This window comes from Haemorhous mexicanus, chromosome 15, assembly GCF_027477595.1.
Source record: "Haemorhous mexicanus isolate bHaeMex1 chromosome 15, bHaeMex1.pri, whole genome shotgun sequence".
NCBI classification, from domain to species: domain Eukaryota; kingdom Metazoa; phylum Chordata; class Aves; order Passeriformes; family Fringillidae; genus Haemorhous; species Haemorhous mexicanus.
In genome coordinates, this window is record NC_082355.1 from 2182460 (window position 1) to 2209129 (window position 26670).

At 53.9% G+C, this 26670-nt stretch overlaps 1 protein-coding gene across 2 annotated transcripts in view; it reads right to left on the reverse strand.

The window, feature by feature from the left end:
* Nucleotides 1–26670, reverse strand: part of NEURL1B (neuralized E3 ubiquitin protein ligase 1B) — a 138374-nt gene that overhangs the window by 27341 nt on the left and 84363 nt on the right. The window contains exon 1 of one of the 2 annotated variants that reach the window (XM_059859975.1): nt 7868–7977. The exons of the other annotated variant lie outside the window; for it this stretch is intronic. Coding sequence (XP_059715958.1) covers nt 7868–7898 — 31 coding nt within the window. The 5' untranslated portion in view covers nt 7899–7977. Of the gene's footprint in view, nt 1–7867; nt 7978–26670 lie in introns of those variants that run through there. 2 annotated transcript variants of the gene reach the window in all.

The following is a 26670-nucleotide window of genomic DNA, read 5'->3' on the forward strand; positions in this document are numbered from 1 at the left end:
ACTTGTTCTTTAAGATCTCCAGTGATAGAACTATTCTTATTTATTCCACCAAGGCTTTGCATCGGTGCTAACCTGCCTGGCTGCACTCTGGAGAGCACATACTCCAAACCCCTGGTCCTGTCTTCTCCCCAAAATTCACTGCAGCCTCTGAGCTGCTCCCCTTGGCAGAATTTCAGCCACCCCCACCCACCAGGCAGATCTCGAGTGGAGTTTTGTGTTCCCAGGGAAATAAAAAAGCTCCATCCGACCGTGTCAAGTTTAAGACCCCAAGAAAGAGCAATTTTCCCTCATTAGGAATTATGCTTTCAAGCTGAGGAGATAACTTTTGAACTGCACTCCATAAATTCCAGAAGACATCAAGCTGAGCAGCTGGTGTCCCGATGGGACCAGAGCAGATAACAGGCTGAGGAAAGCTGTGCCACAGTGCCAGCTATCTCTGAGCAGAGCAAGATAAACCTGAATGGAATGATTTCATTTGTGCTGCCAAATGGGATATTCTCTCTTTTATCTTTGGCTTCTCCAGGCAGGGCCTGGAGGATTCCATGTTTGAGTTATGGAGGAGGGCAAAAATCAAAAATCTTTATTCCCTGGCATTTGGAAACCTGATGGAGAACTTTTGCTCGAGGGAATTCTTTCTTGACTGATTGTTTTCCCTGTGTTGCCACACAGCCAACAAAAACCAGAGCTTTACTTTCATGTGTCTATTTATTTCTCCCACATAACCATTAGACATTTTCCTATCAGGAGTGCATTCACAGGAAAATGGTTAAAATAGGAGAATTCCTAAAGTACAGAATTATCATTATTATGTAAAAATCCACAGTAAAACCAGCAAAGTTCAGAAACAAAACCTGTTACATGCAGCCATCCAGCCAACAACCCTACAAACACAACTCCATCCACCCTTCTCCCCTCAAAGCATCAGCAGCTCTTAAAAAAATCCTAAATGTGATTTCCCAGCTGCACTGGGAAGGCTTTGAAGTGCAGTTGGATGGTTTTGTCTTTAAGGAATCTTCCTGTCCAATTGAAGCAATAAATCATTTTTTATCTTCTGATTTGGTTTCCTAACAGCAGAAGGGAGCAGAAAGGAAAAGAAGACATGGTTTTGCTGGAAAGGGGGAAGGACTGGGGTCAGATCCTCTCAGCAGGAGATTCCTGAGCTGCTCCATTGCCAGAGGTCTGAAAGAACCCAGGGAGAAAAAACCTCCTGGGTGGAAAGCAAGCCCTGCTTACACAAAGCAGAGGAGATCTCCCTGGACACAGAGGGGAAAACAAATTAACAAGCAAGAAATCACTTTCTCCTCCCTCCCTCCTCCCCAAAGCCCCAGTGCAACTGCTCAGACACCAGGAATTCATGTTCCAGCACTCAGTAATTGAGACAACAGGGCACCCAGGTCTGCAGGGAAAAGCTGGCACAGGTAAGCTGAAATAAAGCTCTCTCAGGGCCAGTGATTCATTCTTTTTATCATACACAGGGAAAAGAAACACAGCCATCACCAAGACAGGGAAGAACACAGAGCAAACAGCATCTCCTTCCCACCAAAAAAGTCCTCCCATGGGCACAGATCTTATCTGGGGGAGCCTTGGGAGGGCCTGGCCCTCTGGGGAAAGAGGTGGGATGGGAAGGAGAAGGGGTAGAACCTCACTAAGGGCACCAAAAACCACTGGCCCAGGCTCTGTCCCCTCCAGGACACAGGCCAGTGACACCAGACAAGGGTGGAGAGGCTGCCTGGATGAGAGGACAGAACAAAGTATGGAAATCCTCCTCCAGCAAAACTTCCTGCAGCTGCTGCAGGCAGAGGAACTTCCCTGAGATGTGCCACGGAGCCAGGCCCTTCCCCACAGCCCTTCCCCACTCCTGGGCACCTCTGCCTCTGGATAAGTCTGGAGAATTTGGGTGCCAGGGAGTCCCAGAAGTGGCCCAGGAGCTCCTGAGGAGCGGGGAAGGTGCAGGTGGTGAGTCAGCCCCGAGGTTTGGCTGCTGTGCAGGGCACAGGACTCCAAAGGGCTCCCAAAAACTGCCCTGGGCAGGGGAAGGGAGAGAAACACGGGGTAATGACATGGAAATGTGTCATTACACCCTTTTTTGACTCGGAGATGGGGTAGCTGAGGGGCATTTCCAAAACTTTTATTCTATTTCCAGCCTCACGAGGAGGCTGAGACAACACAGATGTTCTAACTCACACCACCGTCCAAATCCATTCCCCAAGGAAAGGCAGAGGAAGAGCTGGAGGATCCCACACCCCCTCCAGGTGGGACCTGGTGTGTTCCAGGGAATCTCATGGTGCAGCACACGAAGCCAGCCCAGCCAGCAGCTCCTCAGAGGGCTCTCCTGTGCCTGCCTGTGCCCATGTCCCTCCCTGCTCCTCTCCCGAGCCCACCCCATCCATCACGGGGACGTGCAGCCCCACCTCAGGAAAGGCTGCTCCTAATTTAGCAGCCAAGGAGCTCGGATGGGCTCTGTAAACAGCGGGATGCTGCCGAGGAGGAAAATGTTTCCTTTCAAGGCAAACCCTGCGGCAGGACACGGCTGCCCCCGGAGCAGCTCCGCAGCCCCAGGAGCTCGGAGGTGAAATTCCCGGAGCTCAGAGGGGCTGATCCGCATTCCTGATGGAAAAGGCAGGGATGTGACACCGAGAGGATCCTCAGCAGGACCGGGAGAGCAGAGAAACCCGGCACAAGGCTGGCAGTGACTCATCCTTCCCCTGTCAAGCAAACACGAATGCCCGCACATCCAGACCTGCCTGCCTGCAGTTAAACACCTTGAACACCTTGAGCACTTGCACAGGCTGTCAGATGAGAACGGGCTGGGGAGCTGCGATTTCCTCTGCCTGCAGGGAGGGCTCTCCGAGGGTTTTTGGCCTCCACAGACAGACCCTGGGGTGGGATTTTCAGCCTCTGCAGGAAGCTGAGCTGCTGACACACACAGCTCCTCCTGGCCTGCAGCAATTATCCAAAGAAATAAAAAGAAATAAAAGTGGGGAAAGCGCTGCTTGCCAGGATTCCCAGCAAAGCAATTCCCCTCTGGAGCATAAATAATTAAAATTTTAAAAAAAGAGAGAGGGCACCTGCCCAGCAGTACCCAGTGGAGAGCAGGGAAAGCTCTGGCTTTAATGACACACTTGGCACAGCGTGTGTGACAGCCCGTGGGCCACGGGGCACGACACAGCTCCATTTAACACCAGCCTGGGAGGTGATGCCTGCCTGGATCGGAGCACAGTTGTTCCTCCAGCCCCCAGAGCCGAGGTGCCAAAGGCTGAATTAATTGTGCCAGTTGGCTGCAGCACAGTTTGGGGCATGGACAGTGGTTAAAGAGAGCCCTCAGTGCACAGTCCACCTGCTCCAGCTCTAAATCCCACAGAAGGCTGAGCAGCCTCACAGGTTTCCTTCAGAAGAGTGGAAAAGCAGCAGGCTGCTAAGAAAGCAGTGAATTAATCTTTTTTTTTTCTTTTTTTTTTTTTTTTTTTTTTTTCACTTCTGTGACCTTCTTCCAGGAGATGCTTCATAATTAATTAACTCTTGTACCCCCATGTGAGCCAGGGTTTCCTACCTTCCTTACATTCAAAGCAACCCTGTGATAAAGCCACTTGCTCAAAGGTCACACAAGGAGTCATCAAAATCAGTGACAGACTCTCAGAACCTCAACTCCCAGCCTGAAGGATGCAGAAAAACAGGCAAAGTTGGGCTGGATTAACACCTGCAGTCCCTGTTGATCAGCACTGAACCAAACCCAAACCAAAAACTGGTCTGAACAGGCACCTTTTTCACTCAAACCAGAACAACCTGAAGTGGTTTTTTTGTAGTTTTCTTGAAGTCAGACTGGAGCCAAATCAAACAATTTACTGAACTCCTGACAATAACAAGAACTCCTCCCACAGTGCATCACTAGCAGCTGAAGGAGGAGGGACCAGAAAACAAATCTAAACAAAAGTGCTCCTTCAAGTGAGGTTTTAGCCCCTGGAAAAGGCAGAGAGATCTTTTCCCACTGCATGGACTTCGCTCCTCATTTCTTAGAGGAGAACTGAATCAGTATTTTGGAAAGGCATACACAGAAATGTCTTTTTTAACCCCCGTGCTGTAAATTCCTGCTGCTCTGCCATAACCAGGACCCTCTAACCATCCCTGTTTGGCCTGGCAGATGGGAGCACCAGCCTGGTGAAGGTCTAAACTTGGGATTTCTGCCTTGTTGGGGGTGGTTCAAGGATCAGAAGCCTTTTCCTTAAGAATACAAAATCATTTCTTGCACCGAAGTCACTTGTGCCAGAACAAGCCCCATTCTCCCTCGTGTTTACCAGACACAAATGCCACTCATACTTGGTATTCCTCACAGTTGTGAGGAAGGCTGTGGGAGAAGCACAGCAATCAGATCCCAGCCAGATTCTAAAAAGGGAATTTGGCTCCTTTGTTAAATACCAATGCCCCTATTTGGGTCAGGACCAACAGCTGGATCCCAAGTGCAAAGTCCTTCACTCGTGCCTGGGCTGCTGGCTGCCTGCTGTGTCCCAGCAGCTGCCCACCTTCCCCTGTCACCACGGGGTCCCAGACACTGCTCCTCACAAGGCTTTCCCTGGATCACAGGAATTTTCCCCTCTCCCAAGCCTGCCCTGCTGCGTCCCGGCTCCCACTGGTTATTAACCCTTTCCTGAGCCCTGGGTGTGCCTGCAGAAGGAGCCCCCATGGAGAAAGGAGCCCCATCCATGACACCAGGGTGCTCTATGCTGCTCCCTGCCTATCTCACCCCACCTCCAGAGCGATTCCCTGCAGAAAACCAGGCACAGAGCCACAAATCCCACAGACCCAGCAGCTCCCAGCCCGCTCTGCAGGCCAGCCCAGGCGCTGCCCATCACCTGCAGGAGCCAGGACAACACTGTGCCTCAAAAACCAACTCGTGCCTCACCCACCTGCCCGCAAATCACCTCGGGCCATGGGCAGGGAGGCGAGGGGAGCAGGGAAACAGCGACATCCATGCCCAGCCTGTGCCGGAGCTGCTCCTGCGGGAGATGCGGGAGCTGCTCCCGGAGCATCCCCATCCCGAGGGCTCCGGGGCAGCACCCGCGTGTGTCGGGTGTCATTTAGCCGTCCCCCAGAGAACAGACACTTCCAGCAGCACCTCAGGCCTGTTGTTAAGCGCATCTGACACATCCCAGCTCCCTTCCCTTGGCATGCCCCTCCTCAGGAGTGCCTCTATCAGCCACAGCCTCACCACTCGTTTGGGCGCCGCTCCGCTCGGAACCTCGCTGCTAATCTGACACAGCCTGGGCCCACTGCGTGCTAAGCATCGGATGCTTGGCAAACACGAGGCTCCCGAGCTCCCTGCTCGAATTCCTCCGGCCCCGATGGCGTGTGCTCTTGCATCGCTCCGCGGAAATGTGCAGAGAGGCGGATGAGGCTGGCCGAGGGTTTCGAGATGCAACAGGAACGGTTTGTTCGAGCACATTTGGACAAAGCCGGGTATAAAAATGAGATTCTCCAACAGGATTTAAAATTGAACTCTGCTCTTTGAGAAAAGTATTGCCATTTCTGTATAAAACCTGAATTGCTGCTTGCTTGGCTTTTCCAGGAGCCAGGTCCCTCCACATTCCCTCTACATTTGATGGCATTGAAAAGGCTTTTTCTGCCTTAAGCTGTTTATGGTGAACAAAACGACCAAAGTGATTCTGCACTGAATCAATTCAGCACAAATTTCAGTTTGAAGATGTTCTGTTCGATTGTTTGGGGTTTTTTAAGAAGTTTCTTCAGCCCATGGGACAGAGAACAATTCCTCTGTTTGTCACAATGAGAGTGAAAGTGCCTTGCTCAGTCTGCAGGGTGAAGACAGAGGTGCATTTTGGACCAAGAAAAGGAAAGACTTTATTCTGACTGATTATCTTTGAGTAATTCTAAACAGCCTTCACATTTATAAATAGGACTTCATCCAAGCATTCAGTCTTCCGGAAAAACTTTCTAATTTTCAAAAGGACTGTTCCAAGAACAGTTCTAAACCTGCTTCCCTCCGCAATGCCATTTGGATAATGAAAGACAAACAATCCATCCAAAATTCAATTTCACATGAAAAATTGCTGAATGGGGTCCAACCCGACAAAAGACATTCATAACATTCATAAACTTCCAAACTGCAAACATCCAAAAGCTCCTCTGCAGCCACAGGTTAACAGCTCCTTTGGGCTGTCATTACTCCTGTAAAAGGCAAACTGAATTCGGGGAAAAGACACATTTCCAGCATCATCCAGCCCTCGGCAGAGGCATTCGAGTGTCCTGCATAGCTTTGCCTTGCGCAATTTGACAAATGTTTGCAAATGGACCATCCCCAGCGGAGCAATCCTCCCAGACAGCCTCCACCTGGAGGGACACGACCGAGATTTTCTAGGCCACCAGAACAAACGATTGAGCTGGGAGGTCTCCATAAATCAAGCCTTCTTTTTTCCCCCCCCATCAAACTTTTCCTCTTTAACAACTCCTTTTGAAAGCACCGCGAGGAAGTCCTGAATCGCGGAGCTGCGGTGCAGCTGATGTCATCCCTTTTTTTAAATTCACGTGTGGAGGGCTGAGCATGTGGAGGCTGCTCAGGAGAGACTGTTCTAGCACCAGGCAGAAGGGCTGGTACAACTCCCAGCCTTCTGCAACAGAGCTCTCAGCAAGAATCCACGGCCCAGCAGGTACAGATATTTTTCCTTCGAGAAGTTCCAGCCTGACCGGGGTAACCTCTGCTGACCCAAAGATGTTTCCATGGCTTTTTTTTTTCCCCCTCCCAGGTTTTTTTGCATGTGCCCCCAGCTGAAAAGCCGACCCGCAAAAGAAATTTCCTCCAAGGTCATGCACTCCTCACGGTGCCTTTATTTGCCAGTTGGTGAAGTATTGAAAAAATGAAAACTTCCTTATTGTGAGAGGAGCTAATGTCCCATTTAAATGTAATAGAGAACGAGAGGAGATGCAAACAGAAATCTAATCGCTGCTTCATAGCTAAACCACGAGCTTAGCAGCTTCCTTTTGTGCCCTGAAGGTCCCAGGCACCCTCTCTTTGCAAAGACAATATATGGCACATCCAAATGCTAATCTATTCCTCTCTTTATTTCTATATTCAGCTCCCTGGCTGATTACAGGCAGACGTGTATGTGTTCAATAGGTCCTCCTGCTTCTTTAAATAAGTTTAATAATACCCTTTTTATTTATGGGAGCCTGAAGTACAAAGGATGCAATGCAGGAGCTCTGCAAGAGCAGAAAAGAGAAGAAAAGCAAAGTAGCTGAAGATACAGCCTGGCAAAGGCTCAGTAATTCAACACTGTTGATTCTATAGAGACCGACTGCTTTTATTATGCACAGATTCCCCGAGGGGGGAGAGAGCCCCACAGTTACGAACTTGCAAAGGAAAAGAATCTGTACATCTCTTGTCTAAGTGCAGAATTGGCTAAGAAGGCAGTTTGAAAGCCAGGGCAGCCCACCGAGCATTTCAGACCTCACTGCAGTTTTCACCCGGCCACTCCGAACAACTAACGTCTCTCCCCATTAAAAAGTTGTATTAAAAAAAAATACAACGAGAAGGGGAAATGAAGCAGAAATCCCCTGCAAGGACTGGCAGCGAGGGCTGGGAAGCGCCGCTCCAGCTGCGGGATCAGCCCCGCTTCACCCCGCGCTCAGCATCCCCGCCCGCCTCGCATCGCCGGCAGCGAGCGGATCGGAAAAACCCCAGAAACGCCCGGCTTCTCCGGGCATTGCCGGCACGCTCGGCTTCTCCGGGCATTGCCGGCACGCCCGGCTTCTCCCGGGGAGCCTCGGACCGGGGAGGGGCGGCACAGCCGGCGCCGCTCGCCCGCAGCATCCCCGGGGCAGGACGCGCCCCCCGCCCGCAGCCCCGCGCCCCCGCCGGTACCTGCCAGCGTCTTGTGCACCGTGTTGCCCATCGCTCGCTCGCTCGGCGGCGCGGCGGAGCCCGGGGCCGCCCGGAGCTCCGCAGGGCCATGGACAGCGCCCGCCTCCCGCCGCCGCTCCGCGCCCGCCCCCGCCCCGCCCCGCGGAGCCGCCCCGCCCGGGCCGCGGATGCCGCCGCTCTGCCCCCATCGCTGCTCCTGCCCCGGTGCCTCTCCGGGATGTCCCGCTCTGCCCCCATCCCTGTCCCGGTGCCATTCCGGGGGTGTGCCGCTCTGCCCTCATCCCTGTCCCGGTGCCATTCCGGGGGTGTGCCGCTCTGCCCCCATCGCTGCTCCTGCCCCGGTGTCTCTCCGGGATGTCCCGCTCTACCCCCCGTCCCTGCCCCGGTGTCTCTCCGGGATATCCCGCTCTGCCCCCACCCCTGTCTCGGTGTCTCTCCGGGATATCCCGCTCTGCCCCCATCCCTGTCTCGGTGTCTCTCCGGGATATCCCACTCTGCCCCCATCCCTGTCTCGGTGCCATTCCGGGGGTGTCCCGCTCTGCCCCCATCCCTGTCCCGGTGCCATTCCGGGGGTGTCCCGCTCTGCCCCCATCCCTGTCCCGCTGTCTCTCCGGGATGTCCCGCTCTGCCCCCATCCCTGTCCCGGTGTCTCTCCGGGATGTCCCGCTCTGCCCCCATCCCTGTCTCGGTGCCATTCCGGGGGTGTCCCGCTCTGCCCCCATCCCTGTCCCGGTGCCATTCCGGGGGTGTCCCGCTCTGCCCCCATCCCTGTCCCGCTGTCTCTCCGGGATGTCCCGCTCTGCCCCCATCCCTGTCCCGGTGTCTCTCCGGGATGTCCCGCTCTGCCCCCATCCCTGTCCCGGTGCCATTCCGGGGGTGTCCCGCTCTGCCCCCATCCCTGTCCCGCTGTCTCTCCGGGATGTCCCGCTCTGCCCCCATCCCTGTCCCGGTGCCATTCCGGGGATGTGCTCTCCGGGCCGCACCCACTGGCACCTGTCGGAGGAGCTGCCAGCCGGGGATTTGGGCAAACACGGGCCCGGCTCTCCCCCGGAGCCCCCAGAGACCCCCGACAGACGTGCCTCTCCCTCCTAGGGGAAAAAAAAAGAATCAAAAATCCTCTTTCTCCCGTGGCACAAGCACACCTGTCCATCAGCAACACCTTCCCGAAGGGCACCAGCTGCACTGGGGAGCACTGGGAGCCGATAAACCTGAGCTCTCTCCCTCTCCGTGCCATTTCCTTGCGGTGACCTTGGATAAGCCACTTTGCATCTCGGTGACACGGCTTCCCCACCTGGGAGCCGAGGGAATTAGCAGCAGTGTTGTGTCGGCAAAGGCGTGATTAGTTTGAAGCACGGCGGTACCGCGGTGACGAAGGACACCTCAGCCCACAGCCGACAGCTCAGCACCGACAACATCGGCTCCACAGCTTCCCTCCTTCGGATCTCAGACAGAAAAACACGGCTGGAGCCCCCCCGGAGCAGAGCAAGGCTCCCTCCCCACCCCTCCCTCCTCCTGGCCCGAGGGGTGACGATGCTGACAAGTGAGGCTGCCAAGCCTTCCCTCCCTGCCCAGCTTCCAGAGTTTTAAGACTTTAGAATTGGGAGCCTCAGAGTTCCAAAATGTTCTGCAGGCAGCACCTTGGGCTGATGGCACAGGGTTGGGCAAAAGTGTCCCCTAGCAGGAGTCACATCCCTGGACTGTCACAGAACCTGGGACACAAAAGGAAAAGTGGGAAGAGGGGGAGAGCCAAGGAATAGTAGCTCAATAGCCCGACAGAGATCAGCCTCTGATCTATTATAGAGAAGCTAAAATAACAAGCCTTTAATCCCTAGATCATGTTGAACAGGTCAAGTATGGCTCGAGAGATGAGAGAGGACAGAAAAACCCAATTTCCAGCATTTTTTCGCTATCATAGGGATTTGTTAAAAATGGGATTATTGAGTGAGACACCAGCAGCTGTTCTTAAAAGCGCCTGCACCCATCTGCTGTCTCCTTAGGTTAGCACATGTCTCCCACTCCCTTTGCTGCAGGAGCTGTCAGAGGGCAGCAGGAGCCCAGTGCTCCTCTTCGGGGACAAGGGGAGGGCGGCAATGTCACCCTCTTGTCACAGAGGGGAAAGTCCTGGTGTCACCAGACAGCGGGCAACGGGAGGCTTCGCTAATCGCGGCTGCTTTCCCTCAGCAGGGAGTGGCACTTGTTATTTTAGGGCTCCAGTTCGCCTTCAAAGCCGGCGGCAGCAGCCGGTTCCGCACAGCCGGGGGCTGCTCATGTGTGTGCCATGTGCGGGCTGGGTGCCACCTCCCTGTCCCTGTCCCTCCTGCCACACCCCGGCCACACCAGCCCACACAGTGCCCGTCCCAAGGGCGGCCCGGCCCTTCCTCCTCCCCAAAACGGGGTAAAAATAGAAGACAATAAAATGGAAATGCACATCCTTGGGACACGGGGGTTGCCTGCAGGAGTGCAACCAGTGCTCCTGCTCTTGGCATTGTAAAAATTGAGAGTTTGTTAAAATAACTTCTTACAATGCAAAGCATTCCTGGGGAATGGTTCAGCGAGGAGGATTTTCACCCTCCCCAGAAAGAGAGAGGAAAAGAGAGCCAGGACTGGGCACTGAGCAGGACCTGAGCAGCACTGCAAAGTCAGCCTGGAGAAAAGCAGAAACTGCCCCAAGCAAGGCTCCACAGACAAAAGCTCATTAGCATTTTAAGATTCTTTTTGCTCCAGCAAGTTTTGATAACTTTTGATCACAACACACCTGAGCAATTTCCTCTGTGTGCCTCTGAAGAAATCCCCTTCCCTGCCTGCCCTCGCTGGCCAGGCACACACACAGCTGGCATCTGCTCTGCTCTCTGCACTCCCAGAAATACAAAACTGTAATCTCACCTAAGCTCCTGCCCAGCAATTTTCACCACTAGACCTCAAACCGTTTTGCAGATAAAGTGAGTGACAATATCCTTATTTCATGAGGGATGAAACCAGGCCACAAAGAACCCAGGGGATTTGTGCAAGGTCACAGCTTGGCCATGGGGAGCAGAGCTCTGGAGCAGCCACAAAACCGAGCTGGATCCAGCTTGCAGGACTGGACACTTTTAGCTGCCCACATTTTAGTGGCTTCTCCCTCTGCATTTTCTATTGCTCTCCAGAACAAATTCATCTTAGTGGGATCAGTGGAGTCTGATCAGGATAATGTTATGCAAAGGAAAAAGTCTTTGGGAGGCTTTCTGTATCCCACTGATGTCAGACAGCTGCTTCCCAGCTCACTGCAATCACTTCTAAATCTCACTGTGCAGGGTGTGTACCCAGGCCTTTCAAAATGGACCAAAAAAAAAAGGAAAAGAGAGACAAATTTCTTCCTGAATCAAAAATGTGATGAATTCCACTTGAGGTTTGTCGCAGACAGGAATCTGACACAAACCCTCCTCTGAGCACCCACACAGGCCAGGCCTCTCAGAGAGGGAAATAGTAGCAGGGATATAAACATGTTTGTATAAATGTAATGTTCCAGAGATGCAAATAGCTTACAAGGAACGGCTAAATTTCCTCTGATTGTTACCAGCCGACGAGTAACTCTCCTTACGGCATCAGATGGGTTTCATTGTCTTTGTAAATCCCCCGGGGGCTCGAGTTTTGGGGGCTGAAAGCCGCTGTGAGCTGTAAGGTATCACTGGGAGCAGCTGCCACTCGTGTCTCTAACAGATGGCAGTAAATAATGACAGGCTCGGCTCTTCCAGCAACAGCGAGATAAAACCCTGAGAAATCCGTCTGTCTGTGGGGCAGGGAGCCCTCCTGCCCTCCAGGGGAGTCTCCTCTGTCCCAGATCCCAGTTCAGGGTGGGATCACCTTCCCTGGCCAGCAGAGCCCCGCTCCCGGCTGCCTCTGCAAACACAGCTCTGCTCCTCCACTCTCCAACTGGCCAGCTCGGTCCCCTTCACAGGGAAATCCTGGGCAGCTCCCAGAGTTACCTGTGCTTCCCGAAGAGCAGATTCCTGCTGGCAGAGCTGTGCCCAGCCCTGCTGCACAGCCCGGGCACTGCCAGCTGCTCCCGTTTCACACCCTGCACCCTCAGCTCTGGATCCTTTCCTTGCTCTGTGACTAAATCTGAGGAGATGCTCAGAGCATCCATTTCTCTTCCAGCTCCATCTGCCTGGAGCTCTGTGGCTGCCCAAACCTCCTTCCCTTCCATCACACCTCACCCTGAAGCCTCCCTTCCCTCCCCTGCTTAGCAGGAGCTCCCTGGGAATTCTCAGAGGCTGCAGATGGAAAATGCCCTAAAAAAGACACCAGGGGACTGTCCCAGCCTAAAATGCCCCTCCAGCTTGCAAACAGCACCACGGCCAAGAGAGTGCAGCTCCTCTGAGTGCACATCAGTGACATTCATCACATTTTCCTCAACAGGTGCTTATTCAGCATGGAAACAATTCCTTCCTCCTGACACGAGTTCATTTCCCTGGCTGTGCTGGGTGGTTCTGTGAGCTTCCCTAGAGCTCCTGCCAGCACCTTGTGCTTTCTTTCCTCCTCCTTCTGGCTGAAGGGACTGTCCAGGAGAGAGCAGATTTGCCTGATCAGAGCAAATGTAACTCGTCTCACAACTTCCCAGCCTCCGCATCTTGCCTATGGAAGGAGAGTACTAATAAGCCTCTCTCCTACTTGGAGATGAGTGGAGAAAAAAAAAAAAAAAGGAAAAAAAAAGCTGAATTCCCATCACACACACTTAAAGAGGTATTTGTTTAGGAGGGATGCATGTACAGAGCATCCTGCAGCACCACACAAAGCCCTCCTGCCACCCACGCCTCCCGACTGCTGACAGCAATTCCTGCCCTCCCCTGCTCCCAGCACAGGATGCTCAGGGTCTCCACAGGTCACACTCCCAAACTGGTTCTGACTCTTTTTTTCCCCTCTAAGAAATGAAGGGAAGCAGGAGCTTCCAGCACAACAGTAGGAAAATCCTGCAAAGAGCTTCTTGAACCGGCCTTGACTACGCAGAGGCTGAAGCTGTTTCCTGATCCTTGCCCTCAGAGCCTGCTGGAGATTTGGCTTATTCACCCAAAAGTGGGACATTAAACCACACTGTGGAAGATAGGGCAGAGTGCTGCTGGGCCAGAGCTGACCCACAGGAGGTGGTGCAGCCAGGCAAGGGAAGCCTGCAGGGATGGATGGATGGATTTTGTGGGACATTAAACCACACTTTGTGGAAGATAGGGCAGAGTGCTGCTGGGCCAGAGCTGACCCACAGGAGGTGGTGCAGCCAGGCAAGGGAAGCCTGCAGGGATGGATGGATGGATTTTGTGGTCAGATGTCCAGAGGAGCAGCGAGCACCCGCCCTGGCAGGGTTCTCTGCTCAGGGTGCAGGCTGTGACATGTGCCAGCCACACAGGGGATGCAGAAGCCACCTCTGACAAGATGCCAGAGCAGCTCTGAGCTGAGGAACGTGTGGGCATTCCTGGCAGAAAGGGATTTGGCCACGGATTCCTCAGCTGCAGGAATTAAAGCCCAGGCAGAGAGAGGAAAAGGAAATGGTGAAACCACAGCACAGCTCAGTGTCACTCACAGCCACGTCCCAAGTGGCTTTGGGAAGGATAATGACAGTCCCCAAACAGCAGCAGAGGCTGCCAGCAAGGGCAGGAGCTGGGCTGGCAGCGAGGATGATGATGCAGGGAGGAACAAGGAGAGCAGAGGCAGCAAAGGGGAGACTTGGGGACAGCACCTTTTCCTGGGAAGAGTGTAACTGGGCTAATTCCACACCCTCCATGCTTTAGATAAACAAAGGTGCTTTCTCTCCACCTTCCCAGGGTGTGGGGAGGAGAGGGGCTCCTGGCCACGATGGCCCAAGGGCCATCCCTGCAGCCCAGAAGCTCCAGCCCTGCTGGGAGATGCTCCCTTGCCAGCCCCAGAGCAGTGCCCTTTCCTCCTGTGGGGGTGGAGGGTGGGCTGGGCCCATGGAAGGAAGAAATTCCAATTTAGAAACAAACAGAGGCAGTTCCTATTATTGTTAGTGGGATGTCAGCATCTCTGGTCCCAGCACCACTGTCAACAAACAGGCTCACAAATGCTCCTTCAGCATCAGCCAAAATAACATCCATGAAAGCATCTATAACTCAGCATTCACTACACACACAACAAGCTCTCCTTCTTCTTTTTAAATCCAGTCTTGTCCACGTAATTTTAACATAAAGGAACTGGTTGTGGGCTGTGTTACCAAATGAGTCATCATTTTATGTGACAGTGTAATATGATTTAGAGAATTCTTGGCACACCAGTGTGGATTATGCATTATAATCTCTTAATTTGGACTCTCAGTGCTGTGTGCCAGTGCCTGGAGCGGGAGGGAAGGAGCAGGAGGGAACTGCAGCCCGAGCTCTGCTCCTGCTTTGCTGTGTGACCTTCAGAAATTTGGTGCCCTCCTCCTGCCCTCCTTCCTTCATCTGCAGAGCAGGAACAGGCCTGAGCCTTCAGCAGGGTCAGCTAACGCTCACCCAGGAGGTTTTAGGAACATTATGTAAAAGCAAATTGTTATTTCAGCAAGGCAAGGAAAGCAGAAGGGCTTTCAGTGCAACAGGCTGATCTTGGGAAGGGCTGGATCCAGCCCCGGGGTGCTGGGTACCAGTGCCAGGCTGACTGGGGACAAGGATTTTCAGGTGGTGAATAGGAATTCCTAACAGGAAACCTGGAGATTTGCAACCTGCGACTCTCTGGAAAACGAGCATTGTTTCTGACAAATATTGATAAAATAAATAAATGAAACACTTGGGGAAACTCCTCTCCCCTTCCCCTTCTCCCTGGGGAGGCTCCCAGTGTCCCTGTGGTGATGAGCAGCCACCACAGGGGAAGTGGAAGTGTGTGTGACCCAGGAGCTGGGGACACTCACACTTCAGGCTGGCCTAAAGCTCCGGAATCAGCTTCCCCAGAGAGGAAAAGCTTGGGATCAGAGCCTGCTCTGGAGGCCCAAACAAACAAACCCAGAGTGCAACATCTGCCAGGGTTACCCCTGAGCCCCCCTGGCTTTCCACTCCCTGTGCTTCTGGGAAATACAGACTGACCCATGTTTAGCCAAGGGGCACTGGGCAGGCAGGGGAGCTGGAGCCCATTCCCAAAGCCATCCCTGAATCCCTGATCTGCCTTGCACTATTCCCAAATCCATCCCTGAACCCATGATCTGCCTCTGCCCCATTCCCAAATCCACCCCTGAATCCCTGAATTCCTGAATCCCTGACATCTGCCTTGCACTATTCCCAAATCCATCCCTGAACCCATGATCTGCCTCTGCCCCATTCCCAAAGCCATCCCTGATCTGCCTTGCAGCATTCCCAAATCCACCCCTGAATCCCTGAATTCCTGAATCCCTTACATCTGCCTTGCCCCATTCCCAAACCCATCCCTGAATCCCTGAATCCCTGAATTCCTGACATCTGCCTTGCACTATTCCCAAATCCATCCCTGAATCCCTGATCTGCCTCTGCCCCATTCCCAAATCCATCCCTGAATCCCTGATCTGCCTCTGCCCCATTCCCAAACCCATCCCTGAATTCCTGAATCCCTGACATCTGCCTTGCCCCATTCCCACCCCTTTATCCCTGATCTGCCTCTGCCCCATTCCCAAATTCATCCCTGAATCCCTGACATCTGCCTTGCACTATTCCCAAATCCATCCCTGAACCCATGATCTGCCTCTGCACCATTCCCAAAGCCATCCCTGAATCCCTGAATTCCTGAATCCCTGACATCTGCCTTGCCCCATTCCCACCCCCTTATCCCTGATCAGCCTCTGCACCATTCCCAAATCCATCCCTGAATCCCTGAATCCCTGACATCTGCCTTGCCCCATTCCCACCCCTTTATCCCTGATCTACCTCTGCCCCATTCCCAAATCCATCCCTGAATCCCTGATCTGCCTCTGCCCCATTCCCAAACCCATCCCTGAACCCCTGAATTCCTGAATCCCTGACATCTGCCTTGCCCCATTCCCACCCCTTTATCCCTGATCTACCTCTGCCCCATTCCCAAATCCACCCCTGAATCCCTGACATCTGCCTTGCCCCATTCCCACCCCTTTATCCCTGATCAGCCTCTGCCCCATTCCCAAATCCACCCCTGAACCCCTGACATCTGCCTTGCCCCACTCCCACAGCCCCAGCTCTGGGATCAGAGGCAGCAGCATTCCCACAAGCCAGGAGGGTGCATTTCATGAGACACAAACACCACATGACGAATTCTGGGAGACTGAGAAATCCTCCCCAGAAGGAAGAAGAAAATTCTGAGGAAGAGATGACAAAGAAAGAAAAAAAACAAAACAAACCCCCCACATTTGCTGGCAGGAGGGTTTCTCCTGAGCCCTGTGAAAAGCAGCCAAGGCAAATCTGTCAGAATTGGGAGGCATCTGGGGGAGAAAACCAGGGCTGGGGCTGCCTAAAGCCCAGCTTTTCCCAGGAAAGCTCTCAGTGGCAGACAAAGCAGGCAGACAGAATTGTTTGACCTCTGGGAGCTCTTTGGGGAGCAGATGACAAGTGAGAAACACAAACAGAGGAGCTCATCTGCCCCTGCTTCCAGCTCTTTCACCTGTTACTGATTTCCCCAGGCAGGGCAATGACTGAAAGGCCACTTGGAAATGCAGCAGTTGATAATATTTTACATTTTAGGAGCTCATGGGAAAACCAAACCAAACCAAACCAAGACAAATCCTGCATTTACTGCCTCTGTCACCTCCTAAAAATGGGACCAACTTCTTAAGTCTCTACTTAGGAGTTATTCCCTTGAAATGAAGCACTAAGAGAGGGCACAGGGCAACTGGATAGGCAGAAAACTCTCCAGGAGAAAACCATCTCTCACTCTTTGCTCGACCTTCCTGAACTTTTCATGCACAATAGAGCAAAAAGGAGCTGACCCTTGGTGACTTGCAGTTAATTTATAAGCAAGAAGCTCTGTGCCCAGGCGATGCCCGTGCTCCTGTGCCCCTCCCAGGCACAAAGGCACTGCCTGAGGGGCTGGGGGACAGCTTCTCACGGGCCAGGGGCAGAGCAGAGCCCACCAAAACCCTGCAGCTCTGCCCAGCTGGACCTGCCATGCCAGGGCCACACAGGGACTGTCCCCAGCGTGTCACCTCTGAGGAAAAATGCCCATGGGGTGAGCCAGGGACACAGAGGCACGGTGATATCTGCCTGGACACCCACAGGATTTATGGAGGGCACCCAAAGCAGCACGAGATGCTCAGGATGTCCCTCAGCCTTGGCTGTGGGTTCACATTTGGGCACTGCAGGGATTCCTGGCTGGTCTCACAGCTTTTCTCTGGGGGTTTTCCTAGAAGAGATTCCCTCCTGGCACAGCCTCAGCTGACAGAAAACAGGTTTGGGGCTGAGGGGTCCAGGTTTGCCCCAAGGAGGGGGACATGCAGAGCATCATTTCTGCTGCCCCAAGGCCACTGCCTGGCTCCTCCCCTCCCTGCTCAGCATCTCCCAGAGGACCCCTGGTCCCAGCACAGCTCCTTGCAGGGCCCTTCTGCAGCACCTCTCAGCTCTGAGGTTGGTGCCAGCTCCCACCCCCCTCCAGAACCCCCCAGAGCGGGGCAAAGTTCACCCAAATTCCAGCCAAAGCAGCCCAATCAGCAGAGCACCCCTGAGCAGGAGGGCAGCAAGGGCTGGGGTGGCAGGGACAACTCACAGCAGCAGTGCCACCAAACCCCCCAGGAGTTCAGACACAACCCACACAGCGCCTGGAAAAACACCTGGGATAAAAGAGAACCCAAACGAGAGGCACTCACTGACTCCCCCTCAGGTGAGAGCCCATCAGGGCAGCAGGAGCGCTGCTCCTCCTCTGGGAGCTGCAGCTCTGCCAGCAATGCCACCTCCCCTTTGTCACAGGGTGTCCCTCCATCCATCCTGACCCCGTGCTGGGCACTGCTGCCTTCATCCCCAGCCCGGAGAGCCCAACCCCAGGGACAAAGAGCCCAACCTCAGCTGTCCTCTCTGGGGCAGAACAAGCCACGATTATAGATTTAAACACACACATGCCCAGCTCTTCATCCTTTCAGCAAACACTTCATGAAGTGTGCCCTAAGCCTGCCTGAATCGAGCAATTCTCTGCTCAGACAATCAATTCCTGACTGAGACTCTGCAGGGAAAGACATCATGTTGCAGGAATGCTGCAGAAGCTGTTGCATATACTGTTTCCTTTGTTGAGAATAGCATCTTTGCCTTGGATATCTTTTTTTTTTTTTCCTCCTTAGCCATTTAATTTCATGAAATGGGGCCCAGTTCCAGCAGGCAAGAAGATTTTGCTTCTCCTTTCCCGAAAGGCTGAGAAACCAGATTTAAAAAATGTGCTTAGTGGGCGTTTGGTGGGACGAATTCTCTCCCAGAGTTCGGCATTTTTGAGCTAGAGCAAGAGCTACATTGCATATGGTGCCTGCTTTTTCTTCCCTAGCAGGTAGCCTAGAGATTTGCTGCCTTTTCTGCCATGAAAAAAATTTTAAAAAAATCAGAGTAGCTGCTTTGATTAAAAAAAAAATCCTGCAAGGGGTTTCAGGTTGGACCTTTTGACCAAAAGGTTGGGTTCAGGAGTTTGTAGTAGTGCTTGTGTGTAATAAAAAGCAAATTATTCCCTGCCAGCCACCTAAAGGGCAGGGACTCTCTGGGCAGGGCCTGTGGGGCTCTCTGCAGCCCAGACCAAACTCAGCAGGGATTTTCCCACTCCAGAGCTCACCAAAAATATAAAAACCCTTGGGAGGAACCCCGGGTTGAGCTGTCTGTAGGAGCAGGTGGAGCTCCCTGGGATGGCAGCAGGAGCAGAGCAGCCACACACGGCTGGGTGCTGGGGATGTCAGGGCATCTCTGGGCACTGCTGCCCTGCAGGGCTGGCAGGAGGGCACACACGGGGCAGCCCTCTGTCCTGCCCTCTGTGCCACAGCCAGGCCTGGCTCTGTGTCCCCACTGCGGGAAAAGGGGCTGGGGCTGGGGGGAGACACCAGGGAGCACAAGGGGGTTCCACTGAAACCAGGGATCCTAAACCACTGAAACCAGGGATCCTAAACCACTGAAACCAGGGATCCTAAACCACTGTAACCAGAGATCCTAAACCACTGTAACCAGGCATCCTAAACCACTGTAACCAGGGATCCTAAACCAGTGTGACCAGGGATCCTAAACCAGTGTGACCAGGGATCCTAAACCAGTGTAACTAGGGGCCTGAAACCAGTGTAACCAGGGATCCTAAACCACTGTAACCAGGCATCCTAAACCACTGTAACCAGGGATCCTAAACCAGTGTGACCAGGGATCCTAAACCAGTGTAACTAGGGGCCTGAAACCAGTGTAAACAGAGATCCTAAACCACTGAAACCAGGGATCCTAAACCAGTGTGACCGGAGATCCTAAACCACTGTAACCAGGGATCCTAAACCACTGAAACCAGGGATCCTAAACCACTGTAACCAGAGATCCTAAACCACTGAAACCAGGGATCCTAAACCACTGTAACCAGGGGCCTGAAACCACTGTAACCAGGGATCCTAAACCACTGAAACCAGGGATCCTAAACCACTGTAACTAGGGGCCTGAAACCAGTGTAACCAGGGATCCTAAACCACTGTAACCAGGGATCCTAAACCAGTGTAACCAGTGACCCTAAACCAGTGCAACCAGTGACCCTAAACCACTATAACCAGGGATCCTAAACCAGTGTAACCAGTGACCCTAAACCAGTGCAACCAGTGACCCTAAACCACTGTAAGCAGGGATCCTAAACCACTGTAACCAGTGACCCTAAACCACTGTAACCAGGGATCCTAAACCACTGTAACCAGGGATCCTAAACCAGTGTAACCAGGGATCCTAAACCACTGTAACCAGGGATCCTAAACCACTGTAACCAGGGATCCTAAACCACTATAACCAGGGATCCTAAACCAGTGTAACCAGGGATCTGAAACCACTGTAACCAGGGATCCTAAACCACTGTAACCAGGGGCCTGAAACCACTGTAACCAGGGGCCTGAAACCACTGTAACCAGGGGCCTTAAACCAGTGTAACCAGTGACCCTAAACCACTGTAAGCAGGGATCCCAAACCACTGTAACCAGGGATCCTAAACCCCAGTACAGTGACCTCAAACCAGAGTAAGCAGGGATCCCAAGGCCCTGCAGAAGGACGGGTGTGGAGCCCTGAGTGCCCACAGGGCACTGCAGGAACAGGCAGGTGCAGATCTGAGCAAGGACACCACACGGGGAAGAGCAGAAGGAGCAAAGCAGAAAGCCCAATGAATGACACTCCTGTCCCTGTGCACCCCTATCAGCAAAAGGAAACAAATGCCAAGATGTGCTGCATCTGCACAATTGTCTCCAAATTAAATGTACATCCACGTTCTATAAATAGCAGTAATTCTCCTATAAAGCATCAGTAATTCTTCAATTCTACTGGGATTTCTTTCTTAGCTGCCAATTTTAGAGTCTTCCCAAGAGATACTGGTTTGAACCTTCTATCTCAGCTATTAAATAAAGACAGGATATTTTTATTAAAAAAACCAAAGCACACCCTTGAGACTCAACAGTTCAGACTGGAGATAGCAACCCCTGAGTCATGCAACATGGTTTGAAAGAGACTCCAATAAATCATGGAATGGCTTGGGTTGGAAGGAACCTTAAAGATCATTTTGTTCCAACCCCTCTGTCATGGGCAGGGAAATCTCTGCAGCTACAAAATCTTCCTCTGCCTGCACTGGCCATTTATTTTCCAAATACAAGGTTGAGGTCTGAATCTCAATGGTTTTCCTCTGTGACTTGGAGAGGGATGGAGGATTTGTCTCCTGCTTTGAGAGGCACTTGGAGAGAGGAGCTGAAAGCTACTCCAGAGCACGTGGATTTGGGGATGTTTACAGAGCCCCAGAAACCAGAGCTGTCTAATAGAGGGAGAACACTGAATTCATCACAGCCCCGGGCTGCTCTGGGCTCAAAGACCTCTCAGATGATGAGGATGCTCCAAAAGCCTTTCTTCTGTGCTGCCAGAGAACTGAAATTTTGGGATGGCATTCAACTTTTCCCTTTGGAAAGCCCCATCCCACCCCTTCTGTCCTGAAGGAAGGGCCCCATCCTGGCAGGGCACAGTGTCACTGGAGTGTTTTAGTTGAAGAAAAGAGAAAGCAGCATCTTCTAGAGATCTGTGTGCAGTAAAAAGGAGGAGACACCTCACAATACTTGTGGTACCTCTTGGTAGTAAGGACACCATGGAGGGGCTTGATAGCTGGTTTGTAAATAAAGCTGAGTGAGCAGAAGAAATAATAATTGATGGGTTTTGAGTGTATTTATAACAAGGAAGAAGAGAAGACTGTTAGCATGGGAACAGATTAGAAAAGACACATGGAAATTTTTGTAAGTCGGATTACGTGCATAAGTAAATGTGTAACATGCCTTATTAAATTTCTGTAAAGCTTTTGCTAATTATATTAATGTTAATGGCTTTGCACCAATGAATTCAATAAGTTATTATGATGTAGTTAATGACTTAAGATCCCACTTTGTTAAGAGTATATAAACTGGAGAACATGCAGAATAAAAACTTTTTCTTCTTCGATCCTGATCCCGTGTGTCACGTCCAACCCAAGAGTGACAGACAAGACCTCCTCTCCCCTGCCTGCCAAGGGCTGAGCCTGCTGCCTTCCCTGCTCCTGGCTACACCAGCCCATCCATCACCTGCCTCTCACCTGGCACTGATGAGGAAACAATGCCTGGGAGCAGCCCCTGCACCACAGGCTGGCACTTCCAGCATCCCAGAGCAAACATTTGTCCAGGTGCCAGCAGCTCTTTCCATCCTTCACCTGGACTTTTATGAACAGTGCTGCTGGCTCTCCTTCCAGCTGCTCCCAGCACGGTGCTGGCAGCTCAAAAAAACCCAACTAACCCAACTAGGGCAGCTTTCTGGGTCACCTGGAGGGGTTTGGTGGCACTGCCATCACCCTGCAGCTCAGCAGGACGGGATAAAAGAGAACCCAAACGAGAGGCACTCACTGACTTGCCCTTAGGTGAGAGCCCATCAGGGCAGCAGGAGTGCTGCTCCCCCTCTGGGAGCTGCAATGCCACCCCCCCTTTGCCACAGATTGTCCCTCCAGAGCTGGGCCATCGATCCTGACCCCTCAGGTGTGACACCTCAGCTGGTGGAGGGACAAGGCACGAGGGGGGCACCAAGCCCAGCTGCTGCCTCAGAGCCAGAACACCCTCACAGCAGGGCACAAAGCCCTCCCCGGGGCCAGGAGGAGGCCTCTGAGTCAGGGGAGGGCTGCAGGAGGGCTGCACACTCCCCATTCTGGTCTGAGCTCTCCCCAAACAGCACCAGAGGCTCCTGCCCTCCTCCCTGTCCCCCAGCAGAGCTGCCCACAGCAGGTGCCACCACCCTCCAGGTGCCACCACCCACCAGGGCCAGCTCTGCCATCCCAGAGGGACACTCCTGCCACCTCATCCCTCACATCTCAGGGCTCCAGAACATCCCAACAGCCCCAGAGCACCCCGGGGTGCAGGGCTGCATGGGGAAACCAAGGCACAGGGCGGCACAGGGTGGCACAGAGTGCCAAAGAGGTGGCACAGAGGTGGCACAGAGGTGGCACAGGGTGGCACAGGGTGGCACAGGGTGGCACAGGGTGCCAAAGAGGTGGCACAGAGGTGGCACAGGGTGGCACAGGGCAGCACAGAGATGGCTGCAGCCCACTGGAGGCACTGGGAAAATCTCCTGCTGCTTCAGAGGGAATCTAAATTAGGGCCATCAGCCTTTCCCAGGCAGGGGAGCCCCTGGCACAGGTGAGACCCTGGCACAGGTGAGCTCCTGGCACAGGGGAACCCCTGCCATAGGTGACACCATGGTACAGGAGAGCCCCTGGCACAGGTGAGGCCCTGGCACAGGAGAGCCCCAGGCACAGGTGAGACCCTGGCACAGGTGAGCTCCTGGCACAGGAGAGCCCTGGGCACAGGTGAGACCCTGGCACAGGTGAGGCCCTGGCACAGACAATCAGGGTTTGCTGTTGCACAGCCAGGGAATGGCAGCCCCTGAGCAGCTCCCAGGTGGGAGAGGAGCCACCTTAGGAAAGAACAGGAGTGAGTGACAGCAGCACCCCTGCACATGGCACAAGTTCTGCATCATGGCTTGGCCAAGTCCCCTCTCCACTCCCCATCCTCACCCAGCCTGGTAGAGGATGTTTATTCCCAAAATCAGATTTATTCCTTCCCCAGCAGGGTTTGACCTGCAGCATCTCTGCATTTCTGGGCCACACACAGTCCTGCTCAGCCTGGAGCTGCAGCTCTCTCTCTCCTGCCCTGTCCTGGAAAGGTCTCGGGGTTGAACTCTGCCTGGAAAGGGCTCTGGGCTCCCAGCAAACTTCACATCAGGCTCCAAACCCTCTCCATCTCTGAGCTGTGTCAGTCCCAGAAGCCTCTCTCCAAACAGCCAAGGTCAGACCACACAGTGCATGCAGAACTCTCCCATCACAGCAGCCTGGGATGGTGCTTCAGGGTCTGCAGCCTTTTAAAGTCCCCAGAAATTACAGATACAGAGTCCTGAGTGCTTCACTGGAACAAGCAAAACCCCTGATTTACAAGAAATGGAGTAGGGGAAAACAGGACGTGGGTTTATTTTCCTTTTTTTCTTTTTTTCTTTTTTTTTTTTTTTTTTTTGCTGTAAAGGCTCCAGATCTGTCCAAGGAAAGTCTCCCTCAGGGCTTATCAGAGCAGCCACCACAAAGGAGAACAAAGGAAACACCAATCATTTCCAGTAAATCACAAAAATGACAAGCTTTAACCTTCAGAGGAGAGCAGATTCCTGCAAAGGGTTTGGCTGCTCTGTCTTTGAGCTTCCTTTTCCCCAGCCCCAGTTTCCTAGCACGAGATTCCTCAAACAATAGAGACTGGCATCAAAAGAAAAATGGGGGGGAAAAATGGAAAAGAGCCCTCCTTTCACAAATGGGCTTAAAATGGAAGGACAGGACTGGTCCCTTGGGGGAACTGGTCCCTCCTGGGGCTGCAGGGGACTCAGGTCAAGCACTGCAGCCCTGCTGAGGTGTCACGGGGCAGGAAGATGCTCTTGGCTCCATCTCCCTCCCTTTCTACAAGTAGGAGAGCTCTGAGGGGCTGGGGAGTGGCTGCTCACAGCACCAGGGTGGGAGAATGAGGTGCTCAGACCTCACAGAGCTGCTGCAGGGAACGACAGCACAGCACAAAAGCCACCAGGAGGGTTTGGGAGGGTGAACAGAGCCCTGGCAGCACCTTCCAGGGCTCAGGCACAGCACAGCCTGCCCTGGCAGCACCTTCCAGGGCTCAGGCAGAGCACAGCCTGCCCTGGCAGCACCTTCCAGGGGCTGAGGGCAGTGCACAGCCTGCCCTGGCAGCACCTTCCAGGGCTCAGGCAGTGCACAGCCTGCCCTGGCAGCACCTTCCAGGGGCTGAGGGCAGTGCACAGCCTGCCCTGGCAGCACCTTCCAGGGCTCAGGCAGTGCACAGCCTGCCCTGGCAGCACCTTCCAGGGGCTGAGGGCAGTGCACAGCCTGCCCTGGCAGCTCCTTCCAGGGGCTGAGGGCAGTGCACAGCCTGCCCTGGCAGCTCCTTCCAGGGCTCAGGCACAGCACAGCCTGCCCTGGCAGCACCTTCCAGGGCTCAGGCAGTGCACAGCCTGCCCTGGCAGCACCTTCCAGGGCTCAGGCAGAGCACAGCCTGCCCTGGCATCACCTTCCAGGGCTCAGGCACAGCACAGCCTGCCCTGGCATCACCTTCCAGGGGCTGAGGGCAGTGCACAGCCTGCCCTGGCAGCACCTTCCAGGGCTCAGGCAGTGCACAGCCTGCCCTGGCAGCACCTTCCAGGGCTCAGGCAGAGCACAGCCTGCCCTGGCATCACCTTCCAGGGCTCAGGCACAGCACAGCCTGCCCTGGCAGCACCTTCCAGGGCTCAGGCAGAGCACAGCCTGCCCTGGCAGCACCTTCCAGGGCTCAGGCAGAGCACAGCCTGCCCTGGCATCACCTTCCAGGGCTCAGGCAGAGCACAGCCTGCCCTGGCATCACCTTCCAGGGGCTGAGGGCAGTGCACAGCCTGCCCTGGCATCACCTTCCAGGGCTCAGGCAGAGCACAGCCTGCCCTGGCAGCACCTTCCAGGGCTCAGGCAGAGCACAGCCTGCCCTGGCAGCACCTTCCAGGGGCTCAGGCAGAGCACAGCCTGCCCTGGCATCACCTTCCAGGGCTCAGGCACAGCACAGCCTGCCCTGGCAGCACCTTCCAGGGCTCAGGCACAGCACAGCCTGCCCTGGCAGCACCTTCCAGGGCTCAGGGCACAGCACAGCCTGCCCTGGCAGCACCTTCCAGGGCTCAGGCAGAGCACAGCCTGCCCAGGCATCACCTTCCAGGGGCTCAGGCAGAGCACAGCCTGCCCTGGCATCACCTTCCAGGGGCTGAGGGCAGTGCACAGCCTGCCCTGGCATCACCTTCCAGGGGCTGAGGGCAGTGCACAGCCTGCCCTGGCAGCTCCTTCCAGGGCTCAGGCAGAGCACAGCCTGCCCTGGCAGCTCCTTCCAGGGCTCAGGCAGAGCACAGCCTGCCCTGGCATCACCTTCCAGGGCTCAGGCAGAGCACAGCCTGCCCTGGCATCACCTTCCAGGGCTCAGGGCAGTGCACAGCCTGCCCTGGCAGCACCTTCCAGGGCTCAGGGCAGTGCACAGCCTGCCCTGGCAGCACCTTCCAGGGCTCAGGGCAGTGCACAGCCTGCCCTGGCAGCACCTTCCAGGGCTCAGGGCAGTGCACAGCCTGCCCTGGCATCACCTTCCAGGGCTCAGGGCAGTGCACAGCCTGTGATGATGCTCACAGGGGTCTCAGGATGAGGGAAGAGATGAGAAAGTTGACTCCATGTTCAGAAGGCTTGGCTTATTATTTTATGATAGATATTATATTCAAAACTATACTAAAAGAATAGAAGAAAGGATTTCTGCAGAAGGCTGGCTAAGAAGAGAAAAGGAATGAATCACAAAGGTTTGTCTGTGACCCAGACAGTCTGGACAGCTGGGCTGGGATTGGCCATTAATTGGAAACAACCAGATGGGACCAATCCCAGATCCACCTGCTGCACCCCACAGCAGCAGATAAGAATTGTTTGCACTTTGTTCTTGAGGCCTCTCAGCTTCTCAGGAGGAAAAAATCCTAAAGAAAGGATTTCTCACAGAACATGTCGGTGACAACAGCCTGCCCCAGGATGGGATTGCCCTGGGAGCTGGACACAGCCTCCCCCTGCTCCTCCCCAGCACCAAACCCCTCTGCAGCTTTGCATGCTCAGGTGTGAAACAGCCTTTGGCAGGTCTCCAGAGGCACAGCCAGCTACATGGGGGTATTCTGGAGCCAGGCCCCCCTGCCCCTGCTCCCCTCCCAGAGCAGAGAGCAGCACACGCTGCTTGCCCAGAGGTCTGTAGGAATTCTGCCCAAGCTGGGATGTGCTGCTTTAAAAACCAGAGGCACCAAAATCAAAGGAGGAAATAAAGCACCCAAACACACCTGGGACTGTCAGAAAAGACAACAGGCATGGGTAAGGAACCCAGAGGTTCCTTGGGAGCTGCAGATGTTAAATACAGCTGGATAACTGCTCAGCTTGCTGCAAATCTAAACTCAGGGGCCTCTTTTTTCATGGAGGAAGCTTTTTAACCCCCTCAAGGACCAATGAAATCCTTCCTGGCTTACCCACACATCTTTTCCCTCACCTGGGAGGAACAGAGGTGTCTCAGACCTTCTTGCTGGGGAGTGAGGCAGCAGCAGAGAGCCACAGAATCCTTTGGAAAAGCCCTCCAAGATCCAGCTGTGCCTGACCCC